The sequence below is a fragment of the Prosopis cineraria genome, unplaced genomic scaffold (genome assembly GCF_029017545.1).
Source record: "Prosopis cineraria cultivar Desert tree isolate PC_DT_omini unplaced genomic scaffold, ASM2901754v1 PC3, whole genome shotgun sequence".
Taxonomy (NCBI): Eukaryota; Viridiplantae; Streptophyta; class Magnoliopsida; order Fabales; family Fabaceae; genus Prosopis; species Prosopis cineraria.
The window spans coordinates 4,472,660-4,498,583 of NW_026555334.1; the positions used below are offsets into that span (position 1 = coordinate 4,472,660).

The window sequence follows — 25,924 nt, forward strand, 5'->3', positions numbered from 1 at the left end:
TAAACAAAATAAAAACCTATTTTCTCTATCTTATAAGTAAAAGAAGAAGGAATATTATATAAGTGTGCACTTCTTTTGTTTTTGTAGAGGGAGGGGGTTGATGTTTTTCATGGGACTAAATATTTTGAGACCCATATCACATATGAAAACGTGTGGAGTTTTGTTTGTTTGTTTGTTTTTGTTTTTGTCCAGTCTTCCTTCACCGTATTGGCCTTTACTCTTCTCCCTTCCTCCGTTTCTATAACTCATTCTCTCTTCTTCCTCCATTCCTAAGTTGTCGGTCGCTGATCACTGGCCAACATGATCACATTCGTCATTGATAGATCCACATTGTCAATCCTTTCTTTGCCATCGCTTTCTATCTCTAACCTTTTCCTTTGATGTTGGCTCTTGCAGCTTCTTTTTAGGTCGGCATGTAGTTTTTTTTTATCCATTATCCTTCATGTTTTCAAACTTCCCTCCCCCCCCCCTCCCATTACTGACAGGTATCTTTTAATTGGAAATAATTTTATTTAAAATATAATTGATATTAAATATGAGCATATTAAAAAACTAGTCTCTTCAATTAAATCCAACATTCATTGATAATATTTTAGGGAGTGGTGCTTTATTTAATTAGTGAAACCTTTAATTCCAGATTTTATTGTAAATTGATTCAATTTTTTTAACTAATTGAATAAAGCGCCTTTCTTTTCTTCATATATTCCTTTGATTTAGTGTTTATTTGTTTTAAATAAATAATTCAGCTTCTGGTGGCCATTGAAACAGTTCCATGGGCAAGAATGATGAGGATAAAGTTAATTCTTGATTGATGCACTATATTTCACTTTACATTCTGTGTCCTTATTTGTGATTTTCCGTGTAGATATTGTCACTTTTCTCTGTAAGCATGTGCTAGGAGACAAATCAGACAATGAGAAAGCTAGGGCAGTTATGTAATTTCAAAATTCCTACGCTAATAATTAAATTAAATTAATATTTTACGAGCTCCATGCCCACGTCATAAATCGCCTGCTTCTACTTTACTCGTCTCAGTTACATTTTCGCTCTGCTTCCTGGCTCCTCCCTTCCCACTTCGCTTCACATCAATCCCACCTCTCTCACTCACTCTCCAAAATCGAGAATCGAGAACATATACGGAGAGTAGGTGGGTGAGTGTTTCGTCTTCGAACACAGAAGATAACAACTTGCATCTTAAGTGGTGAAAATGTTGCAGCCGAAATCTGTAGGTGTGGTTGTATTCTTGTGGTTACTAGCTTGGTCTCCAATGGCGGAATCGGCGATAGGTGTGAACTGGGGCACGATTTCATCTCACAGGTTGAAGCCATCTACGGTGGTGGATCTCTTGAAAGACAACAAGATCCCGAAAGTGAAGCTGTTTGAAGCGGAGCCTGATGTTCTTAAGGCTCTTATGGGAAGTGGGATTCAGATCATGGTTGGAATCCCAAATGAGATGTTGTCTCTCTTGGGCTCTTCCCCTTCTGCTGCTGATTTGTGGGTTCGCCAGAATGTTTCGTCGTTTATCGGTAAAGGTGGTGCGGATATCAGGTTGGTCTCATCTCTGTGGTTCTCGATTCTCATTTAGTTTCCGTTTTGTTTCCTGAGAAAGTGAAAATTCCATGCTATCTTGGTTCATTATGTTTAGCTGCTTTATCAAAGACTATCTTCTGGGGTAATAGTATTTACTATTGAGATCGTAGAAGCACCAGAGTACATTTTCACAACTAGCTTGTAGGATAGATATCTGTGTGGTATTTCCGAAAGTATCTTTTCTTGTTGCAAATTTCTATGTTTTATGTTTAATTTTTTATTTGTGATGACTTGAGAGCTGATGGAGCCGGTGGCCGTCCTTACTAAAGAAAGTTTCTTTAGTTGTTTGAAACCCTCAAAATCACATGTTCCTCTGACCTAAATGTTGGTCTGTGCTAAAACATATTATATTTAATTGAATATTCTGAGGATCCGTGGATTAAGCAGACAGTAAAATATTTTGGACGAGTATTTTACTATCTTCTTTTATTTTAATTTCTGGACTTTGAATTCTCAATTTAATTCGATATAACTGGAAAATTATAACGATTTAATGATTCAGAGATAGTATACTCCATCAAGAAGCATAACGTAGGTAAGGAACTTGCTCTCTCTTTTGATATTATTTCTATAAGCTGTGATTTTTTTCCCCAACTTATTACCTGCAGAATTTCTCCCAAGAATGAAGCTGTTTTCATGTCATGTGGCAAACCAAAAAAAAAAAATCTATTTACTGAGTTTGCCTTAAGAATATTTTGTGAACCAACTTTTCCTTTTGAACACTTGGCTTGATTGAACTTCTAATGGTTATATCCTAGATGGCTTGGAGAATATATCCTTCCCTAAACATCATATTTTCTAAAATAAACTTTATTTAGTATCTTTAGCATCTAAATATTTTAATTTAATTTCTCTACTTTTGATTGAGCCAATGTTGTGTTGCCTATCAACATTTAGAAAAATAAAATTCAGTAAAAACTTATGTTTTGCTAACATTCTTGGTTGTGATCTGAGCCACATGAACTCACTAGATGACATGTAATTAGGTGACATCGCTCAACTTTACATGGCTTTGGGAGAAAAATAGATTCCATAATTGCCTATAATCCAACAACGTTGTGTTATAAATCACTTCTTCATACGCGAGTTAAATGAAATATCATTAGCTTTTGTCATCATAGGAACAAAATGAGATGGAATGACTTGATTGCATTATTTTTAAATGTTTGGAAGGATCAAATTAAGACATTTACAGTTCTAGAGGAACCGAAAATGTGTTTAGTAGAAGCTCTGAGCTCAATTGATAGTGCCATTGTTGTGGTCTGTACCTATAGAGTCTTTTAATTATCCACAGGCCTCTGAATTTTCTTTTTACTGGTGACAGATATGTTGCTGTTGGAAATGAGCCATTTCTGACAAGTTATAACGGTCAATTTCAGAACTTGGTCATGCCTGCAATGCTCAATCTACAGCAGTCTTTAGTTAAAGCTAATCTTGCAGGTTATGTAAAACTAGTGGTACCCTGCAATGCAGATGCCTATGAGGCTACACTTCCTTCTCAAGGCACGTTCCGTCCTGAACTGACCCAAATTATGACTCAACTTGTTCAGTTTCTTAATGCAAATGGTTCCCCATTTGTAGTAAACATCTACCCATTTTTAAGCCTTTATGATAATGCTGATTTTCCCCAAGACTATGCATTCTTTGAAGGAACTACTCATCCAGTCACCGATGGCACCAGCCTCTACACCAATGCATTCGATGGAAACTATGACACTTTAGTTTCTGCCCTCAATAAACTTGGATATGGTCAAATGCCGATAGTAATTGGGGAAATTGGCTGGCCCTCGGATGGAGCTATTGGTGCAAATATTACTGCAGCAAGGGTTTTCAACCAAGGTCTCATAAAGCATATTATGAGTAACAAAGGGACTCCCTTAAGGCCAGGTGCCCCTCCCATGGATGTTTATATATTCAGTCTGCTTGATGAAGGCGCGAAAAGCACACTTCCTGGAAACTTTGAAAGACATTGGGGGATTTTCTCCTTTGATGGGCAGGCTAAGTATCCACTAAACCTTGGTCTTGGAAACAAGGAATTGAAGAATGCTAAGAATGTTGAGTACCTGCCCTCTAGATGGTGTGTTGCCACTCCCTCGACCGATCTGACAAATGTAGTGAACCACATGAGAATTGCCTGTAGTGTTGCAGACTGCACGACACTTAATTATGGGGGTTCGTGCAATGGGATAGGGGAGAAGGGTAACATCTCATATGCTTTCAATAGTTACTATCAGCTGCAAATGCAAGATTCGCGAAGCTGTGATTTCGATGGCCTTGGTATGGTCACTTTCCTGGACCCATCAGTTGGGGATTGCCGTTTTCTTGTGGGAGTCACGGATAAAGGCTCAAATTCATCTTGTTCTGAAACAGCAATACACTGGTATGCCCTACTGTTATTTTTTATCCTGCAATGGATGCTCTCTTTTTCTATGTAATCAAGAGGTTTCGTAAGTGGGTTTTTCATGGTCCCCTCTTCTGAAACTATTAGAACTTAGGATAGGTGAGATTCATATACTAATAGTTGATACCAGAAATATTTAAAGGCATTCTTGATATATTGTAGTCCAGCTTGTGATGTGATTGAGAAATTGTATCATGAGAGATGGTGTAGTCACTGTATTTATGAGGACATATTGTCATCATTCAATATCTCCTTCCTAGTGTAATACATATTACCTTAATCCTAGATCCAGTATTCCAATGTAATTAGACATTGATTTTAGTATCCCAGCCCACAAGCAGGGCATGAAGATGGAAGATCATTAAATATAATAAATTACATTCTCAATTGGGGCCCTAAGCCAACCGTTAATTTTATAGATTAAATGTGTAAATTACCACAGTTCTATCTTACAGCAATATCATTAATATATCATAATAAAGTAGAATGGATTGGAACCATTGGAGGTTAACTCAGATTGTAAGATAGAAAAATGGATGTGTTTTTCACACTACTACTCTTACAAACACGCCAGAGACTAGTAATAAATTTATCTACCTGAATCAGACCAAGTTTTAACTTATTTTTGTCGTATTTACAAGGTATACACTAAATGCCATTTATTCCTTTCCTTTAGAGAAAATTAATCAAACACATGTTAAGCTGCAATGATGATTCCCTCAAAGGTACATCAAATAGTATAAAATTTTAGGAGAATTGGAGTCTTCTGTGGATTCAGGTTCAGGATTTAGGTAACCCCGATAAAAAATAAAGAAATAAAAAGAAAAAGAATAGATTGGTTTTCCTGTAAAATTATTGTTCATTTGCTATTCATTTTGCTTGATATGGTTGCAGATATAAATTTTAATATTCACTGGATGGATTGTTCTTTCTTTTTAGGCCATCATGGGATTGATTGTCTAGCTGTACATAGAAGAGGAAAATTGATAATTTGCATTCATAAATTAAGTGAAAATAGTAAAGTTAAAGAGAAATAGATATAAAGTGAAAGAGGGTAAGAAAAGATAATCGAGTTATCATACGCGTCTTCACTTTTTTTTTCCCCCACCTTCCCTTTCCTGTCACTCTCTTTCTTATAAATGATCGTATTGGGGAACAACAAACTTTTATGTGGCAAAGTAATGCCTTTTCTATGAGCTTTTCATGACCAATGCACAAGATATTAATAACCAATACCGAGGATAAAAAGTGTTAAAGCCTTGAAGGCTTAAAGCATGTGGTCGAGAACCTAAACAGGAATAAGGAATTTTTCCTTTTTTTTTTTTTTGTTTTGTCACCAGAGGTCCTGGAAGCCTTGGTAATTATAATGTTGGGGCATAGCGATTGGAGGATTAAATTGTCTGTAATGAAGTAATTTAATTTATTTAACCTGCAATAGTCTTTTCGTTTAAGGGTTGGATCATTATCTCATTTGACAAACGCATGACAAAAAGCAGCATCATATAGGTATATTTTGTTAGATAGAGAGGCGCAACAAAATATTAAATTTTTGAACCCCTATCTCCATGTAAACCAAATGAATTCGTTTAAGTTAAGGTGGATAGAAAAGTTACATTCTGAATTTCAAATTCTCATGTGCATTCTCTTTAGAAGTTTGGATCTCAGGAGCTGACAATGTAGATTTGCTTTCTCCGCTGATATTTACACGAACAACTCTCTAACTTGAATAATGTGCTAGCATTCTCAATATCCTTTTGTATTTGAATGTCAATTTATTTTTTCTCAGGGTGTTTCGTGGCTCTCAAAGTGTTTGGCCGTTAGAACTTTTCTAACTTTCTAAAAACTCATTAAGCATGTTCCTTTTCTATCTTATTTTTAAACTAGGGTTTTACTTTCCTTTAATGAGACAACGCAAATGTCAGATTAAATTTATTTCATAAATAAAATTTATAATATTATATCTAATTTAAATTTATCTTATAAATTCAAATTATAGAATTGATATAATATTCTCTCATATCATATTAGTTATTAAATTTAATCTATCATATAAAATTAAATTTAAAACTAACATAATAATATAATATTTGTATATTAGATACACACACACACACAAAATAATATACATATATATTTCAAATATATATATATAATTATACTTTGAATTTTATAGTTCATATATATATATATATAATTCATTCACCATATAATACATTCATTAAATTTAGATATATTTTAAATTCAATAAACTTGGACTTACAGCTCAATTAGGCTGTTCTTGCGTCGACCTTGTAAGCCTATATGAAGTTGAAAGTGGACTAATTACACTATTAGCTCACAAGTCACAAGTGGCCTCTAGTATGATATTGTAATTACCTAATTCATATGGGGATCAATAATTCGATACAACCTATCATATAATTGTATCACATCTCTTTTGTCACGTGATATTTCGGTCAAGTACGAAACATGAAATTGTCATTCTTCTTTATCCAATCATTACTTTCTCGATCTTTGTGTGGACTAACACAATAATGGAAAAACCTTTTCGACTATAGTATGGTCATACATTTTATTAGTCTTACTCATCAAGGGGCCTACTAATATCTCTCAATTAATGTGAGAGACAAATTTCACATTAATCATTTATATTCCTCTGCATGAATATCATTAAACTTAATTATAGCCTTTATGATCACTCGGTCAAAAGTATTTTTGACTAGATCAAAGTTCAGTGATTATCATATAGGAATTCATGATGATCTCAGGTCAAAGGGCTTAGTAATATGGTTACATATGAGATAAACTTATGACTTATATCATGCAGCCTTCTCATAGTGGGTTGGTCCAGCATCTTGTACTCTTTCAAATGCCTACAATTTAATTTATATCTCTATAATTAATTAAAGTCATACTAGTCTTGTTTCACCTTTGATCCCTCATAGATGACTGACTAGGAACATTTAGAACAATCACTATAGTTTATCCAAAGATACAGTTATTATAGTGAATATGCAATTAATATGATAACAAAAGAAAAATTCTATAAATAACCATATTAATAGTACAATGATTAGCTCTACGGCACAATTTTTAACATATCTGTCCTATTCAAGTTATCATGTCCATTTTTAACTTTCCATTTAGTAGTCTACTTCAAAAGTAAAACATTATTAGTGTTAAATAATTTATACTGTTGATGAGTATTTGGTTTAACTGGTTAAGAAAGTTAAATCAATTTATCCTTCAATCTCGAGTTCACTTAATAATCTATTGAAATTTAATCCAATAGGATAATTACAAATGAGAAGCAAAAGGAAGTTGCATTTATCCATGATAGCTGCACATTTATAAAAGAGAGAATTTCAATTAAGGACTAGAGATGTGACTTAATTACTAGTGAATTTTACATAACAAATGAAGAGTACTTTTGCTTATCACCATTGAAATTATTTTTATTTCAATTCTCCTAAATTGAACTGAAATTTTAAATTTTTTTTATGGATCCACTAGTAATTAAATAACATCCCTATTCCTTTATTGAAATTCTCCCTTTATGTAATAGATCAGCTTGATGACTAACTTTAACATAAATAATTGACTTTAACTTGACAGAATCTCAACATTTTTGTTTTCAATATCCTATTAGGGATTATAAAGCCATCTACATGTATGCCAATATTTTTTTATCAGCAAAAAAGAATTTACAATTAATAATAAAGTTAAGAGTTCTTTTTGTCCCTAAACTATACACGAAAGGTTACAAATATTTTTAAACTTAAACTATGGGTCAATTCTGTCCCTCAACTTTAAAGATTCTCTTCATTATCGCCTTACTGTTTTCTCACAGTTAATTGATCGTTAGTGGGCCCTACATTATATTTTTTAATATTTTTTAATTATAAAATATTTGAGTTGAGGGGAGAAATTAACCATTCGAATAGAAGTTGAGGGAAAAAATAACCTTTAACCTAATAAAAATATTAAAAAATTGTATGACCCATTGATGACTAACAGATGTTAATTATTTTTAATGTTAAGGTAATGACAAAGGAATCTTTAAAGTTGAAGGATAGAATTGACCTGTAGTTGAGTTTAAGAAGATTTGTGATTTTTCATGTATAATTCAAGGACAAATATAACTCTTAACCCATAATAATAATACCCAAGATCGTAGAGCTCCATTGTCATTGTCAAGTGACTAATTTTCATTCTAGATAGCGAAATGGCAGCCATTGTATCATCAATAAGCTCTGGCCTTGTGGAATCCGTTAGCTTCTCCATTAGAGCTGCTCGCAAGGGTCACCATTCCAACCCATTATATCATGAACGCTAAGTGACTCTTTCAATGCTTTCATGGCAATTACTACAAAAGCAAGTTCCAAGTTAATAATAGGGTTAATGTACAATTTTGTCCTTAAACTATTTATGGACGAGCAATATTGCCCTTAAATTATTTAATGTAACAATGTAGCCCCTAAACTAATTAAACTGAAGCAATGTTGCCCCCGTCATTCAAAACCCAAAAAGTCTGTTATTTGAAGCAAGTAGGTCTTATTTAGTTGGCACACGTGATAGTGATCAGAACACTTGTAGAACAATTCTCACCCATACTCTATATCCTCGATCCTTCTGCTTTACATTGCAAACACACCCACCCTATTGCCACCTTAGCTCTTCACTTGAACCCTAAGTGCCATCGTCCAACACCACTAGCCATTGTGCATTCATATTAGGTTGTCATCCAAACATTAGGGTTAGTCACAGTAGTTGCAAGTCAACCTCAACGAGACCATTATGTCTGAGGCCTTACACTCCAGCTTGGATTCACAAGCCTTACACTCCAGCTTGGATTCACAACTAGCAACTCGATATCCGCATGACTTGCCCTGCTCGCCTCTTTAGTGGCTCTGTCAATTAGAGTGATGCTGTGCTCCACAGTTGCGTTGGTGTTGGCGGTGGGAGCGTTAATGATGAGGCAACCGAACTCAATAGCAGTATTCAGATTGACACTATTGATCCCCACACCAGCTCTTCCCACAAGCTTCAAACTTTCGTTTCCCGCTTCAAGCACTTGCCTTGTAACCTTTGTCTTGCTTCTCACAATCAAAGCATCACATGATGCAATCTTCAAGCACAATTCTTTAGGTGAGAGATCGTAGGTGCATTACACTTATTCGAGCTCCCACAAAACTTGGAGCCTTGCCTCTTCGAGCTTCTCGGTGATCAAGACAGTGGGTCTCGGAACCAAATCATGATGACAAAGAAGAGGATTCCAAATCCTCAGAGGTAGAAGCAGAGGATGTGTGCACTATCTTCAAGGCATTGTTAATGAAGAATGAAAGTTGAGAATAAGATCATGAAAGAAAGAGCTTGAACTTGTTGATAAAGTGAAAGCAATAGGAAAGGAAGGTTTGATTGAAGAAGCAAGTGCAGCACTCACGATACCTCCATGGGCAATCATGACAATGGATTCTTTCAAGGACCGAAAGAAGCACCAGCTAAAGCAAGGGTTTAAGGGCAAAATTGGTCAAACTTCTTACTCTCTCACCAACTTAACAATCAAACGTTTGGATTTTAAATGATAGGAGCATCATTACTCTAGTTTAATTAGTTAAGGGTTACATTGGTTGGTTTAAAAGCAATGTTGCTTATTTGAGAATAGTTTAAAAATAAAATTGTACATTGATCCATAATAATAAACTAGCTACAGTAGATCTTTAGGTTTGGTCTTCAATCATCAAAATCTTAACCATGCCTCTCCTTTCTTAGTGTTAGCATCAACCGTAATTATTATTACTGAAAAAGATGAACTGTTTCAGTTTTTCTTCCTTATTATTTTTTCATCAATGTAGCAATCACTACAAACAATTTTTCAGATTCCAAAAGAAGAAACAAAAATTAGTTTCCTTTCTAAGAATACGTAGCTTAAATTTACAAGGACTTAGGGAGTAAATGTCTCTAAATTTATTTATGCTATGTTTTGATGCATATATATTTAGGCAAAATTTTTTATTTGCATATTTAAAAATTTATGATCCAAATTCAAATTTTATCTCAATTCATTTATAATTTAAAATAGTTTTTAAATCCTTGCTATTTCAAATCTCTACATGTGTCCCTCGAAACACTACCTAATAATGATAATTTTTGTTATTTAAATTACTTAGACATAGAATTTTAAATACATGAATTTAAAATATGATATTTTAAATTTAATTTTCAAATCCAAGTTTACTAATTCAATCACAATCTTAAGGCACCTTGATCAAGGACAGTGGAAGGATCGTTAAATGTGAGAAAGTAGCGGCCGTCGAGCAGAGACGGAACTACATAGCAATTGTTCTTGTCGTAGGAGACACGGAACAAGTGAAGATTCTTCTCGTAGACTTGAACGCAAAAGATGTCTAGTTTGAATACGGAACACTGACGACGTCTTGAAGGTTGATGGTAAGGGGAAAAGAGAACTTGTCTAAAAAAATGTATTTATGACCAATTGTACATGGAACTAGTTAAAAAAAAATTCTTCTACTCACATCTGCTATTTTCAAAAATGTCACTGTACTTATTCTTTAAACTAGCCATGCAACAATTGATCTAAAAAGGGCGGTTTAAATAACCCTATTTCTACAAGGGATAAATAGTTTGATCTCCGAGGCATATTTGTCAGTCGAGTCAAGCCTTTGGTTTAGGTAACTTTCTCCCTGCTCTACTCATCTCCCTTGAAAAATATGAAAGCAATCCAAAGTGAGATATAAAATCTTAACAACCACTGTGACAACTTACAATGTATCCAAGTATGGTTTACAGCCCAATCAAGTGAAATGGAAAAAAGATAGACATTATACATATTATAAATGATATCTCAAAACAACTCCATTTGAATCATTACAAAATATCATTAAGAAATTTAATGAAACTAGGAAGTTATCTATATCATATATGTCATAAGTTTTTAACATTATAAATTGTTTGATCTAAAGCAAAGTTAATTCTCAATCGATTTCTTTAAAATCATTTTAGAATGCTAACAGTACGACTCAAACATTCCATGCATAGTTTATCAAAAGTGATCTTAGTCATGCCAGCCATCCAATCACATACATATTCTTCCATGTTATCATTGATTGAGAACCGTGGGTTACATAAAAGCTGGATATTAATTCATGTAACTAGATATCCAAGCTCTCAAGTTAAGATATGTAACTTGATCAAAGGTTATAAAATTTCGGGTCAATTGTGATATCTATTCAATAATTTAAGAGGTGTTAAGTGTCAAATTCATCTCTTAACTCAATTACAAATAACAAATTTTTTTTTTTTAAATGGATGAATATAAATACACCCAACACACGCCGACACACTTACATTTTCTCCTATAAAAAAGAATGACCCTTACTTCAAATGAAAGAGTAACACATTCACCCATCATGCTCTCACACACCCAAATTATACAGGGGATAGAACTCACAACTTGTTTCTTTTAAAGAGATGTGAGGTGCACCATTAAGCCACGTGATCAATAAGAGAATGCCTTAACAGCAAAAGCATCAACCCCATGACCAATTAGCTAGGAAGATGTGGTTATGATAAGAACATTGCCTTATTACCACTCAAGTATTAACTTCATAACATTCACTTCCCAAGACAACTCAATCTGAAAACACACGCGCGCAATAACCCCTTGTACAATCTTATCTCACAAACAATTTATATTCAATCCTCATCACAAGCAGTACTGAATTCAATCGTTCTCACATGGCCCATTCTAATATGCGATTCTGATTACATAAACAACTATGATTCTTAATACAAAATAGCTTTCCGATATTCATATACATAATTGTACTTCAAAACTTATTTACAGTGAAAGCACTTAGAACTTCAGCGCAATACCATGATTTTTTGGGTGCTTAGTGTAGAATGACTTCTTTCCAGGGATTTGGGAGTAATTTCCCCCTTTTCTTTCACCTCTGGTGAATGCCCAAATGAATCAATCACGGTGAAGAATCACTTGGCAAGGCATCGTCCCGCGTCAACTAGATTGCAATGGAGCTGAAGTGGTCAGATTTGTAACTAGAATCGAGAACCGTTGATATAGTTGCTGATCTTTACAGTAATCTCACCTAACTTCCATGGAAAAGTAAATGCGCATAAATATTGCGAACTGCCTCCGAACCATTTTCGAAGTTATCTTTTTTCTTTTTTTTTAAATAAAAGTGTTTCATAAATTCACAGGGAATTACTGACTGATCTTTGCAAACATTGCGCTTTTTGGAAGTTATCTCGTTGAGCTACATTACCACATCATAGTTCAGAATTTTCTGTTCTGAGGTTGGCTCAAAAAAACAAAAAATAGTTCTGAGGAAAAATCGTCGTTACCGTTGTCTATTGGCTCTGTTTGTCGTATTTCAGTGAAATTTAGTGCAAAGGAGATAATTAGATGCTGACATTACACGCTCCAATGGCAACGCCATCGCGGCTTCTATCGGTTTCCCGAAGGGCTTTTTCTGCTGCTTTGAAAAGTGAACGTGGGGTTTCCATGGTTCAAGGAGCTTCCAGAGGAATAGGTCTTGAATTTGTGAGTTTTTCCTTCTTGTCGATTTTTCTTCTTGGCATTTTCTGGTTTTACTTGCTTTCATTGTAGGACCGAGGGCTTTTTCTTGAACTTTTTGCTATGATTAGACTGTACCATGGAGCACCACTTCCGTTGAATCTTGCAACAGTTACATATTAAGTTATGGCCTAGAAGTGGAGAAATGAAAATAAGGCTACATTTAGTTAGAAGAGCGAGCATAGTTTGTGACATGATAGTGGATGCGAATAATTTGTGACATTCTTTAAATTTTTAGTTTATAAAATCATCAGAGTCTGAAGATGAACTAAATCATCATTACATTGACATTCTGATTAGCTTGTCGTGGGTGAACATCACAAGACCTAGAATTTTGGAAAGATAAAACAAATTGTAGAAGGGAGGAACCTGCCTCTGTTCATTATGGACAATGAAGGTTGAAATTTGATATATTAAAATATATTTTCAGGATAATTTCTCAAGTTATCATATTTTACTCTGTAATTACTCCCAAATCTCCTGAAATGTAACAAGCCTTTTGTCATTGTCAATTGTGCTATGCTGGCTCAGCTCTGCAACTGCGTCCCGTTCAATTTTGTACTATTTCTGCAGTTTCCTTTTACTAATTAAAGTATGTAGTTTGTTCTTGTGTATGGAATAGTTAGTGTGTAATGGAATGGATCAAATCATTTTATTGAAATGGTTTTCTGGTCTTAACCATGTTTTCAGTTACCGCCTGACACAGGTAAAACAGCTACTAGAGAATGATGATAAAGGGCATGTCATTGCTACCTGCCGTAATCCTAATGGGTCAACTGGGCTTGTCAATCTGAAAGACAAATTTGCTGAACGTTTAAGAATATTACAGTTGGATTTGACCTTTGAAAGCTCAATTGAGGTCATGCTTTCCCCTTCATTGTTCCCTTTCTGTCGTTCACAGATAGAAGCTTGTATTCAGACACCAAAAGGGAGGTTATTAATCTTTTTAGTTATTTCGGTTCCCATATCCTATTTACATTAGCTGCCATCAGTAGAAGTAATGTAATTCACATTCGGCCAGGAGTTACAATTAGAGCATGTGCATTCCATCTTTTTTCAATTTACTCTTTTCTGGTAAGATGCACTTTGGATTATCTATTTAACCTGTGATGTTTTATTTTCATAGTTTATGTGTTTTTTAAATTATTCATGTCATGAAACTCTTGTCGTGTCCATTTAGGTTAGGAATGTGTATAAAAGAGATATCTTCAAACAATGAGTTTGTCACAATTTGGTAGAAAATAATTCAATATATAATATTTATTCTTTTTAATTTACTCTTTTCTGGTAAGGTGCTCTTTTTGTGGTTGTTCAATGAACTTTGGATTATCTATTTAACCTGTGATGTTTCATTTTCCTTGTTTATGCACTTTTTAAGTTATTCATCTTATGAAACTATTGTCCTGTGCATTTAGGCTAGGAATGTGTATAAAAGAGATATCTTCTAATATTCTTTCTTTTATGGGCATTCTGATGATTTGTTGCTTCTGTTAGACATGAATTATTCCTAAACTTATATGTTTTTAATGTATGGTCCATCATTTTTAAAGGCAACTGCAAGGGCAATAAAGGAGACATATGGCCATCTAAACCTTCTGATCAATGCATCTGGCATTCTGTCTATACCAGAAGTATTACAGCCAGGTAAAGATTTTGCTAGGCTTTGGTAATAACTAATAACCTTTCTCCTCTGGATATTCTAACACACAGCGCAGTATTCTTTTTCTTCTCAATGTTGTATTATATTCAATTCATACGCTGAGTGTTGAAACGAGGGGGGACAACTAACAGGAGAAAGAGAAGGATGAATCAACCAAACAGGCGTCCAAGAAAATTAAATTGGACAGTTTTTGTTGGAAACCAAGTTTTAAAGACTAAATGTTCATTTTTCCTTTACAGAAACAACGTTGAGCAAAGTGGAGAAGTCATCTTTGATGCTTGCTTACGAGGTTAATGCTGTAGGTCCTATCTTAGTGATTAAGGTAATACCCGTGCAATCTTCATTATTGGACTTCTCATACCAAATATCAAAATTGAAATTGTAATAAAATTTGGACTTCTCTGTATATCTTTCATATAGTGGAAACTAAAAACCATCTTTCTCGTGTTCTCCCCCTCCTCTCCCTTTTGTGGGGTCAGAAGAGAGGGATTCGAAGATGAGAATGATAAAAGACAATCAGAATTCTTATATTTTAAAATATGTATCAGCAATCAACAAATTCTTTAAATTCCTCAAACTCTAGAGGCTATTCGGTCTGTCCACAAGAGATGCACCTGTGTTTCACTTTCTGTGATGACTGCGGGTGGTCATAATTATGTTACATGAATATACTATTTGCATATTTAGTGTGTCCTTAAGAATTTCTTCGGGAAAAGCCAATACTGAGGTTTTTTTGCTTGTAATTTGAATTATATTTTTTTTTTGGACATGGTCAACTAGTGTCGCTTTGTCCATATATAGTGATTGATGATGCCACCTATTTGTGCTACTCGTTAAAATGTCAGAAGGCTTGCTCGTTTAAAGTTATGGTCAATTAGTGATGATAATAATGACAAGTTTTGCCATCCTGGTGTCATTTTAAAGAAAAGTATTATATGTAAACAGTTTCAATAGGTTTGCTAGCATTATGACAATTCAAAAAGTCTCTTCATTTATTCTATGCCATCTTTTTCGCATTCACGGTATTCAGTTCTATTTGATTTTAATGATTAGATTCCTTTTTCCCCCCCATTTCCAGAATAAAGGCAGGCTAATATCTTCAATTTGCTCATGCACTTATCACTTGATTTCATTGCTTTGCTTGATGCTCTAGCTCAATACCCTTGCACTAATGAGATCATGCAAGATATTCGAAAAGATACTACTTCTCAACCAGATTTCTAGATTGTTTATCATAAATTATTCTATGAGGGTTGTTTAGTCATTCCTCACTTATTTGAGTAATGCAATAAGCTACTAGCTTAGGCACATGATATTGACTATAGAAAATCACAAAAGGCTTTCTCAAGACTTGAAATCTATGACAATTTTTTTAGGTCCTGAATGAAACAGGACATAAAACATTTCTTTTTGCAATATTTGATGTCAACTAACAATTATAAAATACTTGCTCTGCTGGCCTCTTGCATCCATTTCCTATTCCACATTTATGAGAAGATGTCGTCATTAATGTCGAGGGGTTTTTGACTTTGTATTGGTGGTGGTTGATGGCTTGAGCAATGCAGTCATTTTAGCCTTGTCACAGTGAAATAAATGGCTGGAATCTATGGCAAGGAAATTATTCATCTTAATGGAATGCTCTGTTCTACACTTTAGATAGAGACTTCATTTTCTGAATGCCTTCTAGCAAGATGCGTTTCATCTAAGCTTGACTTGCCTTCATAAACACTTCTTACCATTGACTAGCTGATGGGCACTTCTTACTATAACTAAAGAAGAATATCCAATGTAGATTATACAGTTTGTTCTGTATTAATGTGAAAATGATTGAGGTGGTATTACTTTATCCAAGCGCTGCCTAACTGTATGTCATGGATTAAATTGTATCCTTAATTAGTAAAACATTATCTTATCACAGAGAGGGTCTCTCCTTGCGTTGTCCAAAAATTAGTTTGAGAAGAATGTTGCATTTAGATTTATATAATTTATTCTGATTTATAATTATCTTTTGATTCTCTTTTATTTCATGAATAGATAGTTTTTTTTTTTAATTCCTGTGATTTTTTGAATCAGCACATGTGGCCTCTCCTAAAAGTTGGAGGAGGCTTTGGGACTGAAAGAAGTGTTGCGGTGGTGGCTAGTTTGAGTGCACGGGTTGGATCTATTGGGGACAATCGCCTAGGAGGTTGGCACTCTTATCGGTCTTCAAAGGCTGCTCTTAATCAATGTATGACTCTTTCCATACACTCTGTTTTGGAGATTAAAATGAGATATGTGCAATCAATGCCTACGATCTTTGTTTCCTTATGTTTAGTTCATAATTGGCTGGCATCTGATTTTTCTGTTCATTTGATGGTACTTCCATATGATACACTGGGCTTGTAGGATTAACTGGTTGTAGTTTTTTTTTTTTTTTTAATCTTTTTATGCATGGGTAGAAACATGTGATTGCTGTAAATGATAGTAGCATTTTAACGATGATCCCATACTTAATAGTATATTTACTCCCTCCAGTCCTAAATATTGAAGCCAGTTAATTATTTATATTGGAGTATTATCAACATAGCTTATAAACCATGCAAGAATATAACTGCTGCGGTAATTTGGAGAAAAAAATAATAAAGCTAAGAGACAAAGAAAATCGGGATCTTACATTTAAGATGAAAACAAACCCCTCAACTAGCTCCGATATTTAGCACTAGAGGGAGTTGAGTACTTTGTTTGAAAGACGCACATGATGATCATTTTTTATTATTAAAATAACTGCTTTTAGTTTTTCATTTTGCATTCTTTTTCTTTCCATTTATTGTACCAAGCAGCTCCTTAGGTGATAATATATTACCATGTTACTGTTTAGCTCGTGTGTTTCCTCTTTAAGGCATCATACTCGATTTGAAAATGATAGATGTATTACCTCAGGAACCACATTTTGGTAGTTTCCTTGATCCAGTTCTGTCCTCCATTAGTGCAATCTATCAATGGCTGGTATTTTTGTTTTGACAAATGTAAAAGAAAGTTTTTGAAAAACTCAAGTATGTGGTACTGGACTATGAACATATTCACTTGTAATGCTCTGTTTAAAGAAGCTAATAATGATCATTTAAAAACTGTATCTGACTTGCTTAGATTAAAATTGTTGTATATGGAAAGGCAAGCTTAGACCAAAGAGAACATTTATAGTAGTTGTTGAATGAGATTTCTTGGTTAACAATATTCCTAAAACATTGATTGATGATAGAACATAATGGTGTTATACAATTCATGTAACAGACTTCAGCTAGTGGGATAAAGCTAGTTGTTAGTTGCATGGAAAGGCAAACTTTTGTGACATTTTTCCCCCCTTGATACTTTCAGTAACAAAGACTATTTCAGTGGAATTTGCAAGAAAGAAGGATCCAATTGCATGCATTCTTTTGCACCCTGGGACAGTTGACACAGATCTTTCTAAGCCATTTCAAAGGAATGTTCCCGATGACAAACTCTTCACCAAAGAGTTCTCAGCTCAAAAGCTCCTAAGTATCATCAACAATGTCAAGAGGCATGACAATGGCAAGTTCTTTGCTTGGGACGGTCAGGAAATTCCTTGGTAAACCGTCATATTTTTCCACATGTAAGCATTATAATATTCCTTGGACATAATTTCTTATAGCAATAGTTTTACGAGAAAATTAATTTGCATGTCCTTATAATTTTTTTTTAATTTTGAATTAAGTCCTAGTAATTTATTTTATTTTCATTAAGCTTTTATAGTTTGATCATTAAATATACTAATCCTTGAAAGTTAAAATTATTAATGAATGATTAACTTTTAGGGAAAAAAACACGTTAAAAATTTTTAGAAAATTTGATTTGATATTTTGGTCAAAAAGGAAAAAGAAAATTTGTTTTGATACAATGTTTACATTTTTATTAAATATTTTATAAAATTCTATGTGTATAAAAATTATTTAGAAAACATAGCATAATTATATAAAATATGAGTAATAAAAATTAGGCTAAAATATACATTTAATCACTTAACTTAACACTAGGTTTTATTTTAATCCTCTAATTTTATAAAGTATTTTTTTCAATTCTTTAATCTTAACGTCATTATTTTCTTTACAAAAAGTTTTCACATTAAACTTTTAATATTGATAAAATATTCTCAAATGTTGATATATTAAATTTAATTTTAAAAAAATTGGCAAAAAAATAATTAATTAAAACTAATAATGTTAGAGTTAGATGATTAAAAATATATTTTATAAAATTAAGAAAAAAATTAAAACTTTATATAAAATTATTAAGTAAAAAATACATTTTAGCCTAAAAATTTTATAATTAATTTTAAATTTATATAATTTTGTAATAAATGTATAAAAGTTCTTAATTTCATTAAGGAAAAATTTAAATATTTTAATTTTTAATTAACATATTTAATCAGGTAAATTATAAGAGCTTGAATAAAATAAATCATAAAAACTTAATTTAAAATTGAGAGAAACTCTAAGAATCTTGCAGATTATTTCATAGTTTTACAAACTTGTACAACTAAGGTTTATGGCAGATTCAATCCCAATTTATTATTAAAATTCAAATATGTTTAACTTATCCTGTTTCTTGAGAATGGTGTGTTAGTTAGAGCTCTAGAGTTTCTAATATCCTGACTGCTTGGTGCATAGATATAAAATAAAATGAAGAAATTAGAGAATATATAAGATAAAATATATGTTCACATAATATAAGTGAAATGACAAATCTCATGATATTGTTGTAGTAATGTCGGTATTAGCAAAATTAGATAGCACCTAATCCTACAAATTTCGGAAGAGGAATGTCGCACCCGCATTCGTTTTCCATTCTTGTTTATTCTTTTTGGGAACATTTCTTTTTACTACTTTTTTAGTACTATCAAAGTTTATGTGAGTTGTGTCTCTTAGAGACACTACACTGGGCAAGAGCATGTTTTTAGATTAAAAAATACTTATATGAATACTTACATATTGCTCATTACCAATGTCTAAGCACAATTGTGGAGACTTGTATAATTTTTAATCCATATTAATGTCGAGACTCTACAAATCTCTCACACAAAATTAATTATTTGTGCTTGTGGAGCTTGCAAAACCTCACATGATATAAAATTCCCCTTAATTTTTTAATTTACAACAAAAATAGATTTAAAATTATAAAAATCAAGCACCTTGAATGATATGCTTTGTAGTACCTAAGTTTTACCATATATTTTCAACACCATCTACCATGGGAATAAAAAAGGAGAACCAATAAAAGCAATTATCATGGTAGAAAAACTTTAAACTTGATTAACAAAAATTAATCTTGATAGAAATTGATTAACCCAAGATATAAAGACTGCCATGATAAAAAATAGCTTACAGTAGTAATAACACGAACCTGCTGCAAGGATATTCCAAATATACCACACTGATATAAAGTTGTCCATCACATAATTGCAGCATCCACATAATAATATACTCACTCTGGTCTTATTTATAAGGCAGAGAAAAAAAAATTTTTTAATCCTATTCATAAGTCACGTCGTTAAATTTTTATTATAAATTTTTTTTACCTTCCATTAAATGTTGGAAAAGAAAATATGTTATCGAATTGTGTATATTTAATAGGAATAAAATTAAAAAATTATTAAATCTTAAGACAAAGTTAATAAGTTTTAAGATTTTTTTAATACTGATAAAACATGTTAGAAGTGACTTATAAATTAAATCAGAGGAGTATTTAACTAGTCATGCAATATCAAGACATAATAGTTATACAAATAGTGTATCAGAGTATAAAATGCATGGGAGTTGTAAACTAGCATTCGCACAAAATATAATACAAAATAAAGACATGACACTTGAGTCTTGAGGCATTACAATCAAACCACCTCAAGTCTCAACCTGCTTCCCCTTTCGCCCCGTTCGATCTTTTGCTTGAAATTGTTAAATACCATATAATGAGATCGAAAACTCCCAATAACTACAGAATAATTTACTTACTTTGTGCAATAAAATGTTTTTTTATTTTTTACATTTGTTGGATTCAGTATAAAAAGTATATTTTCTACATCAGTTTTTGTACGAGTTTCACAAACCAGTTTAAAATGTTAATTTAATTAATATAAAAAGTCCTTTATGTAGTTGTGATAAATAAGCATAGGTCCAGAATATTAAAATCCAAGATATAGAAGGTGTTATGCTAGTGCTACAAATAAAGGAGCAACGTGACACCATTTTAAGAGGACAGAGCGAGCAACGTAGGCGTCATGTTACGAAAGGCTTCATTTGGTTTCACCTTCGTTGTTGGTTATTTGTATAATGCCAACAAAAGAAATTGTTGAATTTTATTTGCTTTTATAATTGTTTACATAGGAGTTTTGTTGGCAGTTCATGTACAAAAGAATTTCTTTTTTCTTTTAATTTGATGGTTATTTTGCAAGCACTCTCCCTTACAATATAAATCTAACCTATACTTTCTAACAAAAATTCAATGCTAAAAAATAGTTTATATGTAATGTCCCTATATAACTGATATTTTAAAAGCCATTGTGTCGAAGATGTGAAATGACTGTTCTTCTTTTCTTCTTTTTGTTTTTTTTTTTTTTTTTTTTTGCCAAAAGATGTGAAATTGACTTTAAAAGACTATATAAAGGTTATTTTAATTAACCGTTACATAGTCTTAGTTTTTTTAAAAAAAATTAGAGACTATATAATAGTATATTGTTTACAAACAAATGCTAGTCTCTAAAGTTATATAGTGGTTATTTTAAGTAACCTTTTTATATATATATATATATATATTTATTTATTTATTTATTTATTATTTTTTAAAATTTTTAATCTGTAAAACTATATACAGTTGTTTATAAAAAAAACTCAATTTTCAATTTTCTACAAGAGCAAATTCCAAAACCCAAATGTATACTAGAATTGGACACCCAATAGCATAAGAACAAATAAACTCATTAAACATTGAAGCATCCATAAAAAAACCTATCTACAAAGCATAAAAGTTCTTAAAATCCCTGAGGCTATGCTTGGTTTAAGGAAATGGGAGGAAAATGCTCTCATATTATCATGTTTGATTTTGTTGGGAGGAAGGGAGAGGAGAGGTTTTCAATAATTTTTTGTTTGATTGAAGGGAGAAAAGGAGGAAAAATATTAATTTACTATTCATATATATGTTAGCTTTTTTTTTTTTTAATTTCATCTTAAATAAATTAATTTACACTAAAAAAAATTCTACAATGGACAAGTAAATAGCTTTTCATAGCAGTATCTCTTGGAAAAAAAAAAAAGGGTGATTCCAATGGCTCCCATTGGTCGCAACTGGAAAGTGAGTTAGAAAGTGTGCAATGGTGCTGGAGGATTCTCAAGACTTACGGAAATTGAGAAACATGACTCGCTCTTTTGTCACAATTTGTTCTCCTGTCAATCGCACTTTTCTCAATGTCTTATGAAATGGAGGAGATATTAATTATATGCTTTTATTTATTACTATTATGATATTAATTTTAATATTATTAAAAGTAAAATGGAAAATTATTGTTATTGTATATAATTTTAATTAAATAACAAATTTTTAGTAGTATATGAGATTTGATTAAAAACCTTTTATATGTAGGGATAGAAGGAGTATTGTACTAATTGGATGCCAGATCTGTTAACCCAAAAAAAAAAAAAGGATGCCGGATATGAACAGTAAACACAATTTAAAAAACAATATAGAAGGAAATTGAAAATTGATCTATCAGAATATGAGATATTGTTTTTAATTGGACATTGGATTTGATTTTTTTTAATATGAGATTTTTGATTAAACTAATGTAATTTTATTGAATAGAGTATGAATGAGTTTATATTCTTGTCTTTCCTTCGGATAGATGACCTCTGTGTAACATCTTAATATTTTTTTTAAAAAAATAATTTAACTCAATCATGGTAAAAAAATGTCTATCATGATAAACAGAAGTCAACTTATCCTATATTTTTTTAAAATAATTTTATAATTTAAACACTATCATAGTAGAAAAAGATTAAACCCTTTTTTAAATAATACAAAATAATTTTATACAACTAATATACATTTACAACCATAGTTGGGTTACAACCACCCAACACATTTTATATCAATAAATTTAATATAAAACATTTTATAATTGGCTTAAACTTACACAATACAACATCTCAGATAAATTTTTACTTCCTACATGCCATTAGGCTAAAACCACATTTTTCATCCTTACACTCCTAACAAGTGTAAACCATAAACCAATAATTAACAACTTAATCAATTTCTAAAACAAGCCAATTATTTGATCTCATAATCATGTCATTTTAAACCATCCAAAATAAATCAGAGATCAAAGTTACAATCATTCAAAGTGTACCGAAAATAAAAATAGTTTAAAGTGCATGATTATATCATTACATTTATATAATTGTCAATAAACAAAAGCCTTAGTATTGGCAATATAACACATTAAAAATTATAAATCAAATATCCAAAAGAGACAGTGGATCTATGTCACTAAACCTCAGAGATTCCTCCACGCGTCACTCGTGGCTCTTCTCTTAAAAATTGTTAATCACATAATGAGACTCAAAAGTTTCATTAACCAATGCGAATTTATGATAATGTATTCAAATAGTTAAATATGTGCTTGCTAAGTGGGAAAACAATAGTCATATAATTCTAGCAAAAATACAAGAAATATTACAATACATGACAAACAATTATCTCTATCTCCCTCCATTAACCTCGAGCAATAGCTTTCACTCGATGCTAAATTACTTGGCCAAAGGTAGATTAGCTCAAGCCCTTACAAGCCACCTATTGGGTTTCAATAGGGGCGTACCACGTGGCACATAAATACAATAATAATAATAAATCTCCCAACACCTCCCACAATAATAAAAAAAAATTCATAACAATATTGTATAATTATACAATATTATAATTTTCTCATTTTTAACAATATTATTATATAACATCTCACTTGGAAAAATACTTTAAAATGCATATCCACAATTTCATAATTTTTCCATAAACATAACAAGGTAATTTCTCAACAACATTTCATAATTTTCTTAATAATCACCCAATTAGTATGAAGCAACACTAATCACAAATTAAAAGCATAGTTATTTTATGACTTTTTCAATAAATTATTCCTTACAATTTCTCTCCCACCACAATCTTCACCAACAACACAATCTACAAATAACATATTATTTATAAATATTAGTTTCAATTATTGAAACTAATAAAATAACTCTAATAATAGGATTAGAGAATATAACATAATTTTTAATCTCAATTTTAATACGAATCTAGAGTTATTACTATTAAAATTCCTAACTCCTCTTTTAGTTATCAATAAACATTAATAAGCTAAAATCAACCTCTAAACTAATTTTTATCATTAAAATTTTTTTTATTTCATAAATTCGCACCTAAAATATTCAAAAATTAAAAATTGAGTCTAAAGCTTAGAATCATCATCTTATAGCCATAACAATACATTTCTCATCCCAAATAATCATCTAAACCTCAATAAATTAACATATATTTTTGAATTTAATAAAAATCTAGCCTAGAGTTTGATTCATAAGTGTCAAATTTCAAATTTATCAACAAATTTATACTCTATAACATTTATTATACCACTAACAACCTCAACAATCACATTTATTCAACATAAATTCATCCCTTTCTAAACCTTAGATTTTCTACCACTCTAAAATCTGAAACCAAAGAGGAAGGATAGTTAAAAAAAAAACTTTAGAATACTTACTTAGTCTTGAAAAGCTTAAAATCTCACTCTAAATATTTTATTAAAAAGTCTCACCTTTAAAACGTAGCTCTCGAGCACCGACAGACCCGTGCACTGTTGCTTGCTTTGTTCATTGTTCGCGTTGCGAAGGGAAAGGAGAGAGTGCTTGGAAAAATGAGAAGGAAAAAGGGGCTGGTTTAGATAAATAAAATGTGAGTCCCACCCCATTTTTGCTTTCCTTTCTTTTTTTTTTTTAAATATATATTTATATATGTATGTAATCACAGCACGCGGAAACGTCCGCCCCCTCCATTCTATTTTTTTTTATTTGCTTTTTATTTCTACACACGCAAATGTATATTTATATTTCATTTCTCATTTTCTCTCTATTATATTTCTCTTTTTTCTTTTCTAATAATAATAATAATAATAATTTTTAAAATCTTAACTTAAATTATATTTTAAGTTAGGTCTAATAATCATCTCCTACTAATTTATTTACCTCTAAATATTTTTTAAAATTTTTATTAACTCAAATTAACTATTAAAAATTTAAATTGGGATGTTGCATTCTGCCTCACCAATTGACACTGATCAAACCCTTATTCGCTTCCCAGAAGCTCAGATCAAAGAAAGAAAACTTGCCAACAAAAAGAGACCAAAAAAAAAAAAACTAACCACACACCCATCTACGTTAAACATTACTCTCATGGCGCAAAGCCAGTGAGAGAGGCACCAGAGGACAAAGGTTATATAGAAAATAACTTCATTTCCACTAATTATGGAAGGAGAGAAGCTCCCACAAGGAAACCTTAGGAGAGGAAATTATAAAATTTTTGACCAATAAAATCTAATTTTCAAACATTGATTTTGCTACTCATTAAATTATACTACACTGTATTGGCCTACAAAATATCGTAGCTGATCGGAAACAAAATGCACAACGCCCTATAGATACAACTAGAAAACCCAAAAATACAGCTAATACTACGGGGAATAAATGAAATAATGCAAGAATGAATCACGGTTTTGAGCCTGAAATTAAAGGAAACCCCTTATTACATGCCAACAAAAATATTACAAAGAGATACTCCCAAACATTAAATTGCCATCATGAGTTATTGCGCTTTCATATTTTTCTTCAGATAATCAAAATTACAAAGCAACTTAACTTACGAAAAGTGTCATTTTTTCCTCCCGTGTGTTGAACATTACTTTAGTTCTTACCACAATAACTTCAATATTTTGAACTAAGGTAACATTTAGATTGGTGAATTTGGTTTTAAATTTAAAATTTAAAATGTCGCATTTTAAATCTTACATTTAAATTCATATATTTAAAATATTTTGTTTGGTTAGATTAAAACATTTTAAATGAAAAAGAGCGATGCGTTGAGATTCATAACAAGAATGAAAAATTAAAAGTGATCAAAGTTTACTTATATTTTTTAATCAATGGGATAAAAAAAGATACAAAAAGTCATAGATGTATGCATCAACAATGAAAATGAAAAGTCAAGAATGATCAAAATTATTATAATTTCAAATGATTAGAGAATTAAAAAAATTTAAAATTACAAAAAAAATGCAATGAAAAATAAAAATTCAAATTCATAAATTTTTATGTGTATGCAAACAACTTGATCCAAATCTAAATCTCCACGTTAGTTCAAACACATCATAACATAAATTTGACACATGGATAGATATACCACTTTCATAGATGTATGACGATAAAGGTATTACTGCATTAAAATATTATTTTAACAATCAAGAATGTATGCATCAACAGTGAAAATGCAAAGCCGAGAATGAGAGGTTTGATCAAAGTGACTAAAATTTTAAATAATTAATAATAAAAAAATTTGACATTACAAAACA

The 25,924-nt window shown here is 31.7% G+C and overlaps 2 protein-coding genes across 7 annotated transcripts; both read left to right on the forward strand.

The window, feature by feature from the left end:
* The first annotated feature begins 1,032 nt into the window (after positions 1-1,032).
* On the forward strand, positions 1,033-14,249 carry LOC129305944 (glucan endo-1,3-beta-glucosidase 5-like). 6 transcript variants are annotated; one of them, XR_008592068.1, is made up of 5 exons: positions 1,033-1,548; positions 2,915-3,970; positions 12,230-12,572; positions 13,312-13,679; positions 14,156-14,249. XR_008592068.1 is itself a non-coding variant. In XM_054946181.1 (3 exons), exons 1-3 carry the CDS (start codon positions 1,208-1,210, stop codon positions 12,282-12,284), a joined length of 1,452 nt encoding a protein of 483 aa, XP_054802156.1. In that variant the 5' UTR covers positions 1,033-1,207; the 3' UTR covers positions 12,285-12,574. The 6 variants fall into 6 exon arrangements, 2 of the variants coding, with proteins under 2 accessions (XP_054802156.1, XP_054802157.1); XR_008592070.1 differs by adding an exon at positions 11,859-12,134 and having other exon boundaries at positions 1,034-1,548; positions 13,312-14,249; XR_008592069.1 differs by having other exon boundaries at positions 13,296-14,249.
* LOC129305946 (uncharacterized) lies at positions 12,435-17,933 on the forward strand. The gene is made up of 6 exons (XM_054946183.1): positions 12,435-12,572; positions 13,312-13,464; positions 14,156-14,249; positions 14,505-14,587; positions 16,339-16,492; positions 17,620-17,933. Exons 1-6 carry the CDS (start codon positions 12,435-12,437, stop codon positions 17,853-17,855), a joined length of 858 nt encoding a protein of 285 aa, XP_054802158.1. The 3' UTR covers positions 17,856-17,933.
* The last annotated feature ends 7,991 nt before the right edge of the window (positions 17,934-25,924 follow it).